We start from the raw sequence: 16,199 nt of genomic DNA, 5'->3' as shown, positions 1-16,199 counted from the left end.
AGAACAGAACCCAGAAAGAAACCCCTATATGTATATGGTCAAGTGATTTTAGAAAAAGGTGCAAAGACCATTTATGAACTGTTCCCCACCCACACACACTCCACCATTCATTATGTTGAAAGTCTAACCCAGTGTGCCTGTATTTGGAGACAGGGACTGTTAACAGGTGATAAAGGTTCAGTGAGATCCTAGAGGCAGGGCTCATCTGATAGGGCTGGTGACCTTGTGCAAGGAAAAGATGTCTGAGATCTTCTCTACCATGTGAGGACACAGTGAGAAGGCAACTGTATATCCGCTAAGAAAAGAACCCTCACTAAGGCTGAATCAGCCTAACCCTTGATCTTGGACTTGGTTTCCAGAACTATGAGAGACAGATTTGTTCTGATATATTTGTTTTTTAAGTCACCCAGTCTGTATTTTTTGGCAGCCTGGGCCGATACAGGCATACCTCCTTTTATTGTGCTTTGCTTTACTGTGTCTCTTACAAACTGAAGACGTGTGGTGACCCTATGTTGAGAAAGTCTATTGGCACTATTTTTCCAACAGCACATACTCACTTTGTGTCTGTCACATTTTGGTAATTCTCTCAATATTTCAAACTTTTTCATTATTATAGTTGCTATAGTGATTAGTGATTATGACTTGTTGAAAGCTTAGACGATGGGTAGCATTTTTAAGAAATAAAATGTTTAGGGGGTGCGAGGGTGGCTCAGTTGATTAATCAGCTGCCTTTGGCTCAGGTCATGATCCCAGGGATCAAGCCCCACTTCAGGCTCCCTGCTCAGCGGGGACCCTGCTTCTCCCTCCACCCCTCCCCCTGCTTATGCACTTTCTCTCTCTCAAATAAATAAAATCTTCAAAAAAATGAAGTGTTTACATTAAGGTTTGTACAGTTTTCTTAGACATAATGCTATTGCACACTTAATACACTGTATTATAAATATAACTTCTTTATGAACAGAGAATCCAGAAATTAATGACTTGCTTTACTGAGATATCTGCTTTACTACAGTGATCTGGAACTGAACACACAGAATCTCCAAGGCGTGCCTATACTATTCAATGGAGAAAACAGTCTTTTCAAAAAATGTTGTAGGGAAAATTGGTTGCAAAAGAAGTTGGACCCTCATAACAATACACAAAAATTAGCTTAAAATAGATCAACGACCAAAACCTAAGACCTAAAGCTATAAAACTCAGGAAAAAACATAGGGACAAATCTTCCTAACCTTAGATTTAGCAACGATTTCTTGGTTATGATGCCCAAAGCACAGGCAACAAAAGAAAAAATAAACTCAACTTCATAAAAATGAAAAATTTTTGTGCATCAAAGGACATAAACAAGAGAGTAGACAGAATTCACAGAATGAGAGTAAATATCCAAAAATCATATATCTGATAAGGGATTACTATGCAAAACATACAAAGAACTTCTACACCTCAACACTTAAAAAAAAAAAAAGAACCCAATTCAAAAATCGGCAAAGGAACTGGACAGACATTTCTCCGAAGAAGATATACACATGTCTATAAATGCCTGAAAAGATGCTCAACATCATTATCTATCAGGGAAAATGCAAACCAAAACCACCATGATATACCACTTCACACGCATTAGAATAGATATTTTTTTTAAAATGGAAAATAACAAGTCTTGGTAAGAATGTAGAGAAATTAGAACCCTCTATTCATCACTGGTGGGAATGTAAAATTGTAGAGCTACTGTGGAAAAGTCTGCCCATTCCTCAAAAAGTTAAATGTAGAGTTACCCTGACCCAGCAATTTCACTCCCAGAATTAGACCCAGAAGTACTGAAAGGATCCAAGGGGTGCCTAGCTGGCTCAGCTGGTTAAGCAACTCTTGAATTCAGCTCAGATCATGATCTTGGGGTCATGAGACTGAGCCCCACATCAGGCTCTGCGCTGGATGTGGAGCCTGCTTAAGATTCTCTCTCCTCCTTCCTCTGCCCCAGCTCCCCAAGCACTGCTCATGCACTCTCTCCCTGGACCCCAAAAAGGATCCAAAAAGATACCTGTAACACCCGCTCACAGCAGCAGTAAGTACAACAGCCAAAAGGCAGAAACACCCACGTGTCCATCAACAGATGAGTGGATAAACAAAAATGACAAAACAAAACAAAAAAACATGGTGTCTACAAAGAAGGTCATTTTTTTTTCGGCCATAAAAAAGAACGATATTCTGATACAGGCTACAAAATGGATGAACCTCAAGGACATTATGCAAAGTTACAGAAGCTATAAAGGGGAGACAATGTATTATTCCACTTAAGAGAAATAGGCAAATTCAGACAGAAAATAGAGGAGAGATGGTCAGCGGCTGTGAGAAAAAGGGACAAGGCGAGCTCCTGGGTAACCGCACAGACTCCCCGCCGCAAGTAAGACAGTGGTGAGGGTCACACAACACTGAGAATCTATTTCATGCCACTGAACTGCATACCTAAAAATGATTAAACAGTAAATTTTATGTTGTCTATATTTTACAATAAAAATGGCAATTATCAACTGTATTATAAAGACACAGAAAAGTATGACTGTTCATCTTTTAAACTTATAATAGGTAAAAATATGTGAATGTGTAGAATTCTTCCCAGTGCGAGTTCTCCAGGATTGAGGAAGCAGCGAAGGGGAGAGCCTGTGTGCGCTCAACAATGTGTGGAGGAGGCCTGTGCCCGATCACCAGGGGCAGAGCCTCTCCCTGCGTGGGGGAGACTAGGTTTTCCTTACCTCTCTCAATTCTCCAAAATGAACATGCACTGCTTTTGGTTTAAGAAAACTGTTTGTTTGTTTTTAATTAGAAACGTCCCTGGTCTGTAACAACACTGCGCGGACAATAAATAAAGGGGCGGGGTGTGCGGAGGCGGCGCTCGCGGAACTCGGGCCGTCCTCCGCGGTCAGCGCGCGAAGTCCTCGCGGAGGTGGATCCTCTGGTGCTGGCACATGTTGGAACTGTGCCGGAAGGCCTTCCCACACTTGCTGCACTTGTAGGGCTTCTCGCCCGTGTGGATCCTCCGGTGCTGGACGAGGTACGCGCCCTGGCTAAAGGCCTTCTTGCAATCGCTGCACTTGTACGGCTTCTCTCCGTGGTGCGACCTTTGGTGGTGGATGAGTCTGGAACTGTTGTGGAAGGCCTTCCCACACTCACTGCACTTGTACGGCTTCTCTCCTGTGTGGATCCTCTGGTGCTGGATAAGGTGTGTGCTCTGGCTGAACACTTTGCCACAGTCACTGCATTCGTAGGGCTTCTCGCCGGTGTGGCTTCTCTGATGCTCGACAAGTTTGGTCTTCTGGATGAAGGCTTTCTCGCATTCGCTGCACTTGTAGGGTTTCTCCCCAGTGTGAGTTCTCTGATGCTGGATGAGGTTGGAACTTTGAGTAAAACCTTTGCCGCATTCTTTACATTCGAATGGCTTCTCCCCAGTGTGGGTCCGACGGTGTCGGATAAGGATCGAGCCGTCACTGAAGGCTTTCCCACAGTCGTTACACTTATAGGGTTTCTCTCCAGTGTGGATTCTCTGGTGATAAATAAGGGAAGAATAGGCACTGAAGTGCTTCCCACAATCACCACACTTATAGGGCTTTTCCCCGGTGTGAATCCTCTGATGTTTCATGAGGTTGGGCCTCTGGTTGAATGTCTTCCCACACTCACCGCAACGGTAGGGGATCTCCCCAGAGTGCATCCTTCGGTGACTGATGAACTCGCAGCTCTGACTGAAAGCTTTCCCACACTCGTCACACTTGTAGGGCTTCTCTTCACTATGAAGCCGCTGGTGTTTGACAAGGTTAGCACTGTACCTGAAGGCTTTCCCACAGTAACCACAATAATGCAATTTTTTCCCAAGAGGAATTTTCTGATCGTCTCTAACAACTAAATTTGCACTGAAGAATTCCCCAGAATCATGGACTATATTTGTCTTTTTTGACCTGTGTACACGTTTATGGTTATTGAGGTATGATCTCTGTTCAAAACTTTGTTCACATATATCGCATTTGTGAGGTCTCTGATCAGAGATAGGGCTTGACCAAAACCTGAGGCTTCCCCCAGACTCCTGGATGTTCTCCTCATTGGCCAGTGTGACTGGCCTCAGGCCTCTCTGCTCTACAAGCTTGTCCAGGCTCTCCTCTGGCTCCCAGACACATGCCTGGGTCTCTCCAGGATCAGGTCCTTGGAGAACAGCCTTCTGGAGTTGATCCAACTCTTCCCCACCAAGCATCTCCCCTGAAGACAACTCCTTGTATTCAGTCCTGGTCCCATGACCTGGAACAATGAACAAAACATCTTAGGACCACCTGTTCGGACTTGAGAAGGGAAAAAACGAAGATGCTGCAGACTACCTGTACAGTACCAATTCCGTCACCTCCAAAGTCCCAACACTTGGCAGAGACGACAGCCTGTAGCTCAGAGGCTTACAGACTCTGCCCAAGGCTGCAATCTTGCAGCGGTCCAAGTACTGGAACCCAGAGCTGACCAAGTCTGTTTGCCTTCTGCTTAAGTGGGACTGCAGGGCACTGGTCCTCAGCAGAAAAGGACAGAAGATGGAAGCTTTGCACCACAAGGAGACCAGAGGGGCCCTGAAAGTCATGGAGGACATGGGACAGACAAGGAAGTGAGCCTGACGCCACTAACAACAGCTGATCCACCCAGAGTCCATGGAAGGAAAACGAGCTGCTTCCTCAGAACAGCAGAGGACCAACGTTGTGCCAACCACGGACAAGGGACACACCAAGACCCTCAGCTCTCCCTAGCAGGCTGAACCCATTCTTTGGGCTTTTGTCAGAGGCCTGAGAGGCAACCCAGTTAATCACCAGCCCCTTACACTCAAGATGCCATAGAGAACGCTTCCTGATACCCCCAAGCCTCCATTTCTTACTTCCTGACCAGACAGCCACACATCAACCCCACCTGCGGAAATGTACCACCAGAAGTGCATTCTCTGTGAGAAAGAGAACGTGTACAACTATCCCAAAATGGGGACAACCAAATACTAACAAGAATGGAAAAAAACGGTGGTACATCCATATGATAGAACACTGTACAGCGATGAAACAGAACATACTCCATACCACATGGGCGCCCTCACAACTTCAGATGCCCGGAAGGAGACCAGACACAGAGCTAAGGGGCAGAGTGGCCTCCCGATGTCAGAGAGAAGGACCCTGTGAGGAGCAATGGGAAATGACAGAGGGGGGTCCAGTGGGCTCCCAGGCAAATAGAAGTGTTCTGCATTTTGATTTGGAAGATGGTTTTTACAACAATTCACCGAGTTATAAACAGGATTTATCCTCGTTCTCTAAGAATAGATATTTGATTAAACAAATTTACAAAAGAGAAATTAGAGTTCTTTAGCCAGTGGTTGCTTCCTAGGACATCATCAAGACGTGCAAAATAAAGCTGATCAGAATTGTCCACAGCAGTGACACCAGAGAGCACCCTTCCCACTGGCACTTGCAGCCAAAGGAGCAATGGAGACTCGTGTATAAACACGGACACTCACGGAGTGAAAAAGGAGATGACAGCAGTACCCACGGGATCACTGCACTCCTGTCAAGAAGGGACCTTTGTCTACGGTGTGGAACGGACAGCACCAGGGAGGGGACAGCGGGCACACCACAGAACACACTGGCATGTGCGCGAGAGACGGTCTTTCTTCCTTGTAACAGTTTCTAATTGCCAAGTGGATAACTTAGAAAAGGACAATGAAGTAACGGTCTGCATCACTGGGTCCCATGTGACCCTCCTCACAGGGTACGAGCTCTGAAGGACAGGGCTCCCCTAACCAGCAAGGCCCCTCTCACCTTCCCAGAAGACTCAACTCAAGAACCTCCACACTGAGGCACCCAAGCTGACAGAGGGGACCTGGACTTCAGCACACGCGATTCCCAGGGTTGCCACGCTGCCCTGATGCACCTCGTTCTAAATACCTAAGTCACGGGGCGCCTGGGTGGCTCAGTGGGTAAAGCCGCTGCCTTCGGCTCAGGTCATGATCTCAGGGTCCTGGGATCGAGTCCCGCATCGGGCTCTCTGCTCAGCAGGGAGCCTGCTTCCTTCTCTCTCTCTCTGCCTGCCTCTCAGTGTACTTGTAATTTCTCTCTGTCAAATAAATAAATAAAATCTTTTAAAAAATAAAAAAATAAAAATAAATAAATAAATACCTAAGTCACTCAGCACGTACGCTGGATCCCAACAAATGCTTGTTCAGCCATTGCTGGGGAAGCGGCCCCCCTCACGCACCTGAGACACTGACTCTCAGTCGCTCTTTCCCCTCGGCGCCCTGTGCGTCCAGGACCCACGGCTCATCCCCTCGTTCCAACTGTGTGATCACCCCAGGCTTGGGACCGGCAGGTCCAGCTCCTGGGAAGAAAACGGGGCCTAGAGTTGGTGCCGAGGACTCAGGGCTGTACGGAGTGTGTCTCATCTACACCGGGGCGGAGGAGAAGCACAGGCAAAGTGGGGTGACCGGAAGTCTGGACGCTCTTGGAGGGCTGGGATGGTCATGAAGACGAGATCTGAGATCTAAGCACCGGGAACAAGAGCCCCGGGACTCTCTCCACCTGGAGATATGCAGTCCCTCTACCTTGGGCCTGGGGCAGGAAGGCAAGTCTTATCTGGGAGCTCAGAGGAGAGAAGCACTGACCCAGCCCCACTTGGCCTCTCGTCTGCACAAACCAGGTCTGCCTAGGACCAGAGGATGAAGTCCCCAGCCCAGCCCCTGCTGAATCATCAGTGCCCAGGGCTGTTCCCTGACCAGTAGCCTAGTGAGGGGACTTACCCAGGGAGACCAGATTCCTGTAGGTCTCCAGCATCACGTCCCTATAGAGGCCCCTCTGAGCAGGGCCCAGACGACCCCACTCCTCCCGGGAGAATAGCACGGCCACGTCCTCAAAGGTCACCTCAGCCTGGAATGACAGGGGCTGCTGCAGGCCCAGGTGTAGGCCTAGGCTGGAACGGCAGAAGCATGCCAGGAACAGCAGCACAGGGGTGACTACAGGCATGATCCCCCAGTACAGGCCAGGGGAGTGACCGGAGTCCCAGGGTCACCCATCCTCTGCTCAATACTCGAGACCAAGATGCCTGACAGTGTCTGCAAAGACAGAGCAGGCAGGGAAGCCCTCTGTGGAGATTTCAGGGAAACTGGATGCTCACCTGGGGCAGGGCAGACAGGTGCAAAGCCGCCATCACCTGGAACCCTGGGCTTCCCAGTGTGAGTCACACCAGTGCTGAAGGAAGAGAGAGGAACACACGGTGGCCCAGCCTGCCCCTCCTGTGGGCAGCTTCAGGGCCACACTCATCCCCATCAACGTACAGCTGGTCACCTGGCAGACTCTGCTCCCTGCCTGGGGCTGCCCTGCCCGACCCTCCCCTACCACAGGGACACCTGCAGGGATGACTCCTCGGGTCATCTGTCCCTCAACCTTTCCGACACACCACGCGGTCGCATTCAGGAGGAAAATGGCACACTCATTCACTTTATGTGCAAGAATAAAGTCAACCTGTTAAGTGTTGAGGACAAAAAGAAGTTAAAAAAAAAAACAAAAAACCAGAAGGTACAGAACAAAATCAAAGTATAGATGGTAAAAAATACATAAGTAGAAACAAGTTCAGTGGCTGAATAATGGTTAGAAATAAAAGAATTAAACTCACCCACTAGAAGCACAAGATTCTCTAACAGAGACACACAAAATGTACCTGCATAACCTAAAACAAAGTAATACAGAAAGGCTGAATATAAGACAAGTGTCTGGGTGGCTCAGTGGGTTCAAGCCTCTGCCTTCGGCTCAGGTCATGATCTCGGGTCCTGGGATCGAGCCCCACATCGGGCTCTCTGCTCAGCGGGGACCTCCTCTCTCTGTCTGCCTCTCTGCCTGCTTGTGATCTCTCTCTGTCAAGTAAATAAATAAAATCTTAAAAGAAAATGAGTAACACATATTAGTAACAGGGAAACCCACCCAGAAGCTGTCACTGCAGACAAGTGTGTGTCCACCAAGACACTCGGAACACGGAAAGCCGATGCTAATGGGAGGTGCAGAGAGCAACCGGCAAAGCCCCCCGGAATGACAGACCCCAGCGCACCCCCCTCAGACACACGTGGAACAAGTACAGAATAGTTGTGGAAACAGAGAGATTCCAAGATAGATCTCAAAACTAGTAAGAACATCACACACCAGGCAACAATTCCAAAGATCGATACCATTTGGCAAAACATTCTCTGACCCCTGTTGTTATGCTGGAAATATATGATTAAAAAGGACCACCTCAGGGGCCTTGGGGGGCTCAGGGAGGTAAGCATCTGCCTTCCGGTCAGGTCACGATCCCAGAGTCCTGGGTTTGAGCCCCACATTGGGCTCCCTGGGGAGTCTGCTTCTCCCTCTCCCTCTGCCCTTCTCCCCACACATATGTGCTTTCTCTCAAATAAATAAAATCTTTAAAAAAAAAAAAAGAAATTAGATACAGGGACGCCTGGGTGGCTCCACTGGTTAAGCGACTGCCTTTAGCTCAGGTCATGATCCTAGAGTCCCAGGATCAAGTACCCCATCGGGCTCCCCGCTGAGCGGGACGTCTACTTCTTCCTCTTCCCCTCCCCCTCCCATGCTCTCTCTCTCTCTCCAATTCTCCTTCTCAAATAAATAAATAAAATCTTAAAAAAAAAAAAAGAAATTAGACACAGACTAATAAAAGCAATTCAAGAAAAGATGGAAGAAAATAAAGAATACTTGATTTAAAGAAACAAAACATAATCTCAACACTGCTAATAAGACACACAAACATCTGGCAAGTCCAATGGAGGGAGGCAGAAAAGAAATGGAAAAAGAAATACTATTAAGAACAAAAAAGGGGACATAATTCTACATACCACACAAGCAGCAACAGTTGTCAGAGTGCAGTCCAAGACCCTGGGGGCAAAACAGTAGAACTTTATTGAAGGACATCTAACAGAGCTACGGAGCAATAGAGAGTGGGCACAGACAGGACTCAATGTCATAAAAATGTCAGTTCTCTCCAAGTAAATCTATTAATTCTGTACAACCAAAATTGCAACAGGACATAAACATGAAATCTGACCAAAATGACTCAATATCATAATAATGATCCAAGATTGACTAAGGCCTGGCCAGAAGAGAAGTAAAGTTAGGCAGACGCATGTCCTACCACAAACCAGGACTTACTGTGAGACTACGGTAATAAAAGTGAGGTTTATGCATAGTAAAGAAAATGAGGAACAGATCGGTGCACATAGCAGAGACATAACGGCGTGCTAACCAAAATGGTATCGACACAACGGATTGTCCACAGGAAAGTAAAATTCAACTGCTGCCTTCTATGGCACACAAAAATATATTTTAAAAACACTGAAGACCTAAATGTTTAAAACAAAATGTATGGCTATTATAAGAAAATAACATGCAAAATATAGTACATCAAGGACACTTGTTTTGCTCCAAAAATTTCTGTACAAGGCACATTAGAAAAACAAGCTGTAGAATCAAAGATATTTACAAACATACTTAATACATAAAAAAAGACCTACAAAATGTTTTAAAGTACAAAAAAAAGACCATTTATTTTAAAAAATGAACACATGACAACTTGGGAAATCATAGATAATGAAATCAAAGGACACCTGCACGACTCAGTCAGTTAACCCTCTGCCTTCAGCTCAGGTCATGATGCTGGGGTCCTAGGATCGAGGCCCCGTATCAGGCTCCTTGCTCAGTGGGGAGGCTTCTTCTCACTCTGCCTTCCACTCCCCCTGCTTGTGCTCCCTGAGAAGTAAATAAAATCTTTAAAAATTTAAAAAAAAAATCAAAGAGTCCAATAAACATTTGGAAAGGGGGAGCCCGGGTGGCTCAGTCAGTTAAACGTCTGCCTTCAGCTCAGGTCATGATCCTGGGGTCCTGGGATATAGTCCCACACTGGGATCCCTGCTCAGAGAGGGGAGGTTGCTTCTCCCTCTGCCCCACCCCCGCTCGTGCTCTCTCAAATAAAAATCTTTAATTTTTTTTTAAAGATTTATTTATCTCCGGGCGCCTGGGTGGCTCAGTGGGTTAAAGCCTCTGCCTTCGGCTCAGGTCATGATCCCAGGGTCCTGGGATCGAGCCCCACGTCGGGCTCTCTGCTCAGCAGGGAGCCTGCTTCCCTCCCTCTCTCTCTCTGCCTGCCTCTCTGTCTACTTGTGATCTCTCTCTGTCAAATAAATAAATAAAATCTTTAAAAAAAAAAATTTATTTATCTGACAGAGATACAGCAAGAGAGGGAACACAAGCAGGGGGAGTGGTAGAGGGAGAAGGAGGCGGGGCTCAGTCCCAGGACCCCAGGATCATGACCCCAGCCAAAGGCAGACGATTCATGAATGAACCACCCAGGTGCCCTTCTAATAAATAAATTTTTTTTAAAAAATCTGTAAAGGGCACCTGGGTGGCTCAGTGGGTTAAGCTTCTGCCTTTGGCTCAGGTCGTGATCTCAGGGTCCTGGGATGGAGGCCTGGGTTGGGCTCTCTGCTCAGGGGGGAGCCTGCTTCTCCATCTCCCACCCCCCTGCTTGTGTTCCCTCTGGCTGTCTCTCTCTGTCAAGTGAATAAATAAATCAAACCTTAAAAAAGTGAGGGTTGTTTAGGGAACCAAATGGGACTGGGGACCCTGCATCCAAGAGCAATTCCACTTCAACAGTTTTCTTTAAAAAGGGGGGGGGGGGGTGCCTGGCTGGTCCAGTCAGTAGAATAGAGGAGTCTCCATCTGCCCACTTTCGCATGGAACCCACATTACAAAGAAAGACGGGGCTGGGGAGGCTGGCTAGCTCAGCTGGTACATCCTGTCCCGCCGACCTTGTGATCCAGCCAGACACTGGCCACAGAGATTACTTCACACGTTTTTATTCCGTTTTGGTTTTCTTAAAGATTTATTTGCGAGACACAGAGAGACCACAGGGCGGTGGAGGGGGAAGCAGGCTCCCCACCGCGCAGGCGGCCGGACTTGGGACTCGATCCCAGGACCCTGGGATCATGACCCGCGCCTAACCCACGAGCCCCCCAGGCGCCCCAAAATTTTCTTTTAAAAGTTGGTGTGCGCGCGCGCGCGTGTGTTTGACGCACCTTCAAGGCACAGAAACAGGCGCATTTATTTAAAAAGTCTTCAGTGTCAGACGTGACCCAAAGCCTCCCGGGAAGAGGAACAGAGTCTGGCCGCCGAGCATCAGAAGCGAAAAAGGGTGGAGGCCGGCGCCGCGGGACTGGCCCTTCGGGAGCTGCCAAAGGCGAGAGGAAGCAGGGAAGCGGCGCGGCGCGGGGGCACGACCGACGCAGGCCGGGCCGGGCACCGAGCGCTCCAGGCAGAGACCGCCGGGGGCAACCGGGCGGCGCGGGGAGGACACCCGCACGCAGAAGCGAGGGCGAGGCCCGGCCCACGCTGGGGGCTGCGCGGAGTCCGGGGCGCTGGTGACCGTCCGCGCGGCGGAGAGGGCCCGGGAAGGGAAGGGGCCTCGAGTCGGCGGGCCAGGAGGGCCCCAGAAGCAGCCCCTCGGGACGGCCGGGGAGGAGACCGCGGAGGAGGACCCTCGGGCGGGGGCCCGGCCAGGAACAACGCGGGCCAGAGCGGCGGACAGCAGACGCCGGGCTGGCACCGCACGGGTCGGGGCTTGCGGCCCATCGGGAAACCCCGAGGGGGGACCGGGGCACTTCGAGCGGGCTCCGACAGTGGGGACAGGGCCCGCCGAGGGACGCGGGGGCGGGAGACACTGTCGACCGCGGGGCGGGGGCCGGGGCCGCTCTGTGGTTACGGGGAAGGGCCGGCGGCCCGCGCCCGGGAGCCCTCGCCGGCCCTCACTCACCTCCGCGCCGCAGGCGAGCCGCGCCCGGCCCCGCACCAGCCCCGCACCAGCCCCGCCCGCCGCGCCGACCGCCACCGACCGGAAGTGACGCCCTCAGCCCGCGTCCTAGCCGGAGACCCCCCCCCCCTCGGGCCGCTCTAGGAAACCGACTCTCAGTAGCTAACCTCCGGGAGGAAGCGACCGGCGGTGCCGAGTCGGGCGCGCGGCCGCAGTCTGGAACCGGAAGGCCGAGACTCCAGAACCCAGGCGGGGGCGAGCAGCTTGGGGATTTGGAGGACCTCGCTTTGGGGGGAAGCTGAAGGCCCTACAGCCAACACAGAACCAGGCCCTTTCCTTTGGAGCTGGGGAGAGAAGCCATGCCACCCCCAGGAGACGGACACCGGGCTTACCGGTGACAGGTTGTAGCACACTGAACCCCGGCCCACGGCGGGAGGGGGGCTTCCTTGGGTGCCGGCTACTAGAGCAACCCCTCCCTGATGGCCACCTCTTGGACAAGGTCCCAGACCAGTGTCCAGGAGGGTGAAACAGCATGCTATCTTACAGTCCAGGGAGCGGAGCCCAGCCCTCTTCCCTTCACGGGGAAGCGATGCCCTCCTGCTTTTCTTCACCACTTAGGCTATAGTGGGTGGTCAAGTGGAGACCAAAAAGGCAAGAGTTGGGGGCAAGGTTCATGCTGGAGACAAGTGCTGACCCTGACAGCAAGGAGCCCTGTAGCAGCCACAGAAAGGCCGCCTCCAGGAACACCTGCTGCACCACCTTCCCACCTGTAGTCTGTACAAGGGGCATTCTACCTCAGCCAGCTTCCTACTGTCCCCCAACCTTGTCCCCATGATTAGGCAGTGGCCTGCTGTCCCTGCTTCTGCACTGGCTCACAAGGGGATCCCTCGGCGTAGGGGGCTCTGGGAATTAAGCGTCCTGGTCCGGAGGCACTAATGAACCCCCGCTACCATCTCTATGCCTCACTGGCTCAACAGATCTGCCCTGGTTCTGCCAGTTTTGATGAGCCTGTCAAAGTTTGGGACAAGGTCCAGGAACAAAAACAGGAAGTCCATTTGTTGAGAAATTAGTCGCGCTATTCCGGTCCTCCCACGGCAAGACAGCTCTCCCGCTCTCCAACCCACAGCTTCAGGAGCACCACTCTCCTTCCTAAGCATCCACACCCTCACCCAGAGAGATCCCCCAAGTGCTCAAGTTCACGCAGGTTTGAGTGAGATCCTGTTCCCTGCACTGGTGGCGTGTGTCTGTGTTTTCCAGGAATGGGGATGTGAAAACACCCAGCACCCCCACCTCTTCTCTCCAAACTTTCACTATTCGCGGCTTCATCCAACTACATCTTTCTCTTTGCGAAACTTTAAACTCCATGGCACTTCTGTCGAGGACTCCGAAACCATGGACAAGCAGAAGTTAATGGCAGAAGGACACATTTTATTGAGCCCCTCAACCCTAGTTCTCCTTCTCCTGCACAGTCTTGGTTCCCCGGAGGCGCCCAGTCCGGCGGGCAGCAATAAGACCCACTTTGCGGCCAGCAGGGGCATCTCTGCGGATAGTGGAGGGTTTGCCAATGTGCTGGTGGTTGCCACCTCCAAAAGGATGCTCCACAGGCTGCGAAGAGAAAGGTGGCATTAGTACAGGGCTGTGGACCCACCTACCTCAGGACCTGGTTAAAAGCAGGATCAAGTGATCTGTGCCAACAAACCACACCCCAAAGCCTCACACTACAGACCCTTTGTCACAGAAGGGAGATGCTCCAAGGAAGGACTTGTCCGTCTAGCCTCCCAGTCCCCAATCCCTGCCTCAACCACCCATTTCTGGACTACTCACATTCATGGCCACACCCCGCACGCGTGGCCAGCAATTCCTCTTTGCCTTGTACTTGTGGTAGGCACGGCCAGCCTTCAGAATGGGCTTGTCAATGCGGCCACCTCCGGCCACCACACCTGTTGGGAAGATCAGGCACCTCAGGAACGTGCACCCTACCTTCCCTAACCTTCAGGACCCTATCAGGCAGAGGATCCCCACCCCCCGACAGCTCATCTCTCACTGTACTCACACACCATCACGTGGCTCCCAAAATCTCCGTAACCTCTTCCCAATTACCACCAAGCAGCCTAGCGGACGACCCCAAGTTCCAAGTCTGCTGGGCAGCCTAGTCGGGCCCTTGCACACACCATCGGCAAGGGCTCCCTCCACCTATGGTTCTCCAGGAAGACCCCCTACTGCGCCCCATCTCCGCAAACACACCCCTCTAATTTCTAAGCACCAAGAGGAAGGAGGACTCAGTCTGCCACAGGACTCGCCTCTACCGGAGCCGCTTGTTTTGTAAACATCTGCTCAAGAATGCTGGGGGGGGGGGGCGGCTACCTGGCGGCTCTGCTGGCTGAGGATCCAGCTCTTGGCCCTGGTGATCTCAGGGTTGTAGGCTCCAGCAGGGAGCCAGCCTGGACGTTCCCTCTACCCAACTCACACACGCGCTTTCTCAAACCAACCTGCAAGACCAGGCAGAGAGCATGCGGGGGTGGGCGGGCTACAGAGGGAGGAGCAGCCGAGCTCCCGCTAAGCAGGGAGCTGGACTCTGGGCTTGATGCCGGGACCCTGGGATCACCCCCCAAGTCAGAGGCAGAACTGGCCACCCAGGCGCCCCTGCAGCGGAGCTTTCTGAGAATAAAGTTGTTCCTGGTCTGCCGCACTTCAAAGGCGCGGCTGCCAGAGCCACACGAACCAGGTCTCGGCCCTTCCTAAGCCACTTGCTGGGTCGCTTCAGGACGGCCGCACGCCCACGAGGACCACCGGCCGGCGGATGGGGAGCGGCGCCCGGCAGCCCCCCCCCCCCCCGTCACCCCACGGCACAGACCGGCCTGCGCGACCGGCCCCGGCCGGTGCAGAGGCCGAGACTGCTGCGCCCACGGCACAGACCCTGGCCGAGTCCCGCGGCGGGCCGGGCGCGGGCGACGCGCGGACGAGCACCCCGAGGCCGCCGCCACTCACCGACCACAGCTCTGTTGGCTGAAGAAATGACCTTCTTTGAGCCCGAGGGCAGCTTCACGCGGGTCTTCTTGGTCTCCGGGTTGTGGGAGATGACGGTGGCATAGTTCCCCGAGGCTCGGGCCAGCTTGCCCCGGTCCCCGGGCTTCTCCTCCAGGCAGCACACGATGGTGCCCTCGGGCATGGTGCCCACCGGGAGCACGTTGCCGATGTTGAGCTGGGCTGCAAGAAGCCGCCGCTCGGGGTCAGCCGGCGGCCCCCGCCGCCCCCCGCCGCCCCCGCCCGCCGCCCCCGCCGGCGCGAAGCCCACCCTTCTTGCCGCAGTACACGAACTGGCCCGTGTGGATGCCCTCGGCGGCGATGAACAGCTCCGTCCGCTTCTTAAACCGGTACGGGTCCCGGAAGACCACCTTGGCGAGGGGTGCGCCGCGCCCCGGGTCGTGGATGATGTCCTGCGGGCCGAGCGCGCGTGAGCGGCGGGTCCCCGCGAGGCTCCCCGCGTCCCCAGCCGCCCGCGGAGAGGGGCTGCCCGTACCTTCACGATGCCCTTGATGTAGCCGTGGCGCTCGGCGAAGTCCACGGCGCGCAGACGCGCGGCGCCCTTGCGGTGCTTCACGTGCGCGCGGAACACCGAGCCGGCGCCCTTTCTCTGCCCACGGATGACACGGCCCATGGCGGTCTGCAGGCGGCCCACGGTTAGCGCCCGAGCGGCCCGGGAACCCCCGCCGCCCCGGCTTCAGGGTCCCCCGCCCCCAGCATCCTCCCTCCGGGCCCCACCCCTCCGCGCCCCCATCCGTGGCCGTGCGCCCCAGCTCTTTCGGGAGTCCCGGCGGGGTCCCTAGCGGGCCTCAGGGCGACGGATGGCGACGGATGCCGCGAGGGCCGCGAGGGCCGCCAGGCCACACGCACGTCCTACCTGCTGCCGAGCGCGGCCGGAAAAGGAGACGCGGCGCCCGAGAGCCGCCTTATCTTCCGGGGCGGGGCCGAGAGGCGCGTGACCTTCCGGCGCGGCGTGAGCGCGGTGCACGCCGGGACGTACTCCTCCCGCGGCCCCCTCAGGCCTCAGGGGCCTCTGCGCAGGCGCGTTGGGATGACTGGGGCCCGCGCAGTCTCCTCGGCCCCCGTGTGGCGGCGCTGTGGCCGGGGACCCACTCTCCCGTCGCGTGGCCGTGGGGGGGCGGCCCCGGGGGAGGTCGGAGGGGAGTCGGAAGCTCCCAGGAGTCTCCCGGTGGGTGAGCGTCGCCCCCGAGCCGCCCAGGAGGCGCGCAGAGGTTGAGGGACTTTACGGGGCGCCTCGCTCCGGGCGTGGGGTTAGGGCTGCGCTGCGGGCCTGGCGACGACCCCGCTCCGGGGCTGGAGACTCGGGGCCTGGCGACGAC

General features: G+C 53.5%; 3 protein-coding genes across 13 annotated transcripts in view; all 3 read right to left on the bottom strand.

Annotated features, from left to right (window-relative positions):
- Positions 1 to 1,300: 1,300 nt before the first annotated feature.
- On the bottom strand, positions 1,301 to 11,923 carry ZNF34 (zinc finger protein 34). Of its 11 annotated transcripts, none has more exons than XM_059395444.1 (9): positions 11,839 to 11,923; positions 11,105 to 11,256; positions 9,638 to 9,779; positions 8,870 to 8,909; positions 7,660 to 7,897; positions 7,162 to 7,508; positions 6,788 to 6,914; positions 6,250 to 6,369; positions 1,301 to 4,275 (listed from the first exon to the last, which is right to left on the bottom strand). In XM_059395444.1, exons 6-9 carry the CDS (start codon positions 7,192 to 7,194, stop codon positions 2,912 to 2,914), a joined length of 1,644 nt encoding a protein of 547 aa, XP_059251427.1. In that variant the 5' UTR covers positions 7,195 to 7,508; positions 7,660 to 7,897; positions 8,870 to 8,909; positions 9,638 to 9,779; positions 11,105 to 11,256; positions 11,839 to 11,923; the 3' UTR covers positions 1,301 to 2,911. The 11 variants fall into 11 exon arrangements, with proteins under 11 accessions (XP_059251427.1, XP_059251432.1, XP_059251430.1 ...); XM_059395449.1 differs by having other exon boundaries at positions 7,162 to 7,235; XM_059395447.1 differs by having other exon boundaries at positions 7,705 to 7,897.
- A 1,319-nt stretch (positions 11,924 to 13,242) lies between these two features.
- On the bottom strand, positions 13,243 to 15,822 carry RPL8 (ribosomal protein L8). The gene is made up of 6 exons (XM_059395456.1): positions 15,737 to 15,822; positions 15,356 to 15,499; positions 15,131 to 15,272; positions 14,824 to 15,042; positions 13,660 to 13,775; positions 13,243 to 13,440 (listed from the first exon to the last, which is right to left on the bottom strand). The coding sequence occupies exons 2-6, from the start codon at positions 15,491 to 15,493 to the stop codon at positions 13,282 to 13,284; spliced, it is 774 nt and encodes a 257-aa protein (XP_059251439.1). The 5' UTR covers positions 15,494 to 15,499; positions 15,737 to 15,822; the 3' UTR covers positions 13,243 to 13,281.
- A 111-nt stretch (positions 15,823 to 15,933) lies between these two features.
- LOC132014617 (nematocyst expressed protein 3-like) overlaps positions 15,934 to 16,199 on the bottom strand; it is a 14,453-nt gene continuing 14,187 nt past the window's right edge. The window contains exon 3 of the mRNA XM_059395541.1: positions 15,934 to 16,188. Coding sequence (XP_059251524.1) covers positions 16,103 to 16,188 — 86 coding nt within the window. The 3' untranslated portion in view covers positions 15,934 to 16,102. The remainder of the gene's footprint in view (positions 16,189 to 16,199) is intronic.

This window comes from Mustela nigripes, chromosome 3 (genome assembly GCF_022355385.1).
Source record: "Mustela nigripes isolate SB6536 chromosome 3, MUSNIG.SB6536, whole genome shotgun sequence".
In the NCBI taxonomy this organism is placed as follows: domain Eukaryota; kingdom Metazoa; phylum Chordata; class Mammalia; order Carnivora; family Mustelidae; genus Mustela; species Mustela nigripes.
This window is presented reverse-complemented; position numbering and strand designations above follow the sequence as displayed.

Coding starts and splice junctions, on each gene's coding strand:
- ZNF34 (XM_059395444.1), bottom strand. CDS start 7,194: ATGGCGGCTTTGCACCTGTCTGCCCTGCCCCAG. Junction 6,915..7,161: donor ACCTGTCTGCCCTGCCCCAG/GTGAGCATCCAG, acceptor CTGTCATTCCAG/GCTGAGGTGACCTTTGAGGA. Junction 4,276..6,249: donor ACTGAGAGTCAGTGTCTCAG/GTGCGTGAGGGG, acceptor TCATTGTTCCAG/GTCATGGGACCAGGACTGAA.
- RPL8 (XM_059395456.1), bottom strand. CDS start 15,493: ATGGGCCGTGTCATCCGTGGGCAGAGAAAGGGCGCCGGCTCGGTGTTC. Junction 15,273..15,355: donor ACATCAAGGGCATCGTGAAG/GTACGGGCAGCC, acceptor CTCGGCCCGCAG/GACATCATCCACGACCCGGG. Junction 15,043..15,130: donor CGTGTACTGCGGCAAGAAGG/GTGGGCTTCGCG, acceptor GGCTTCTTGCAG/CCCAGCTCAACATCGGCAAC.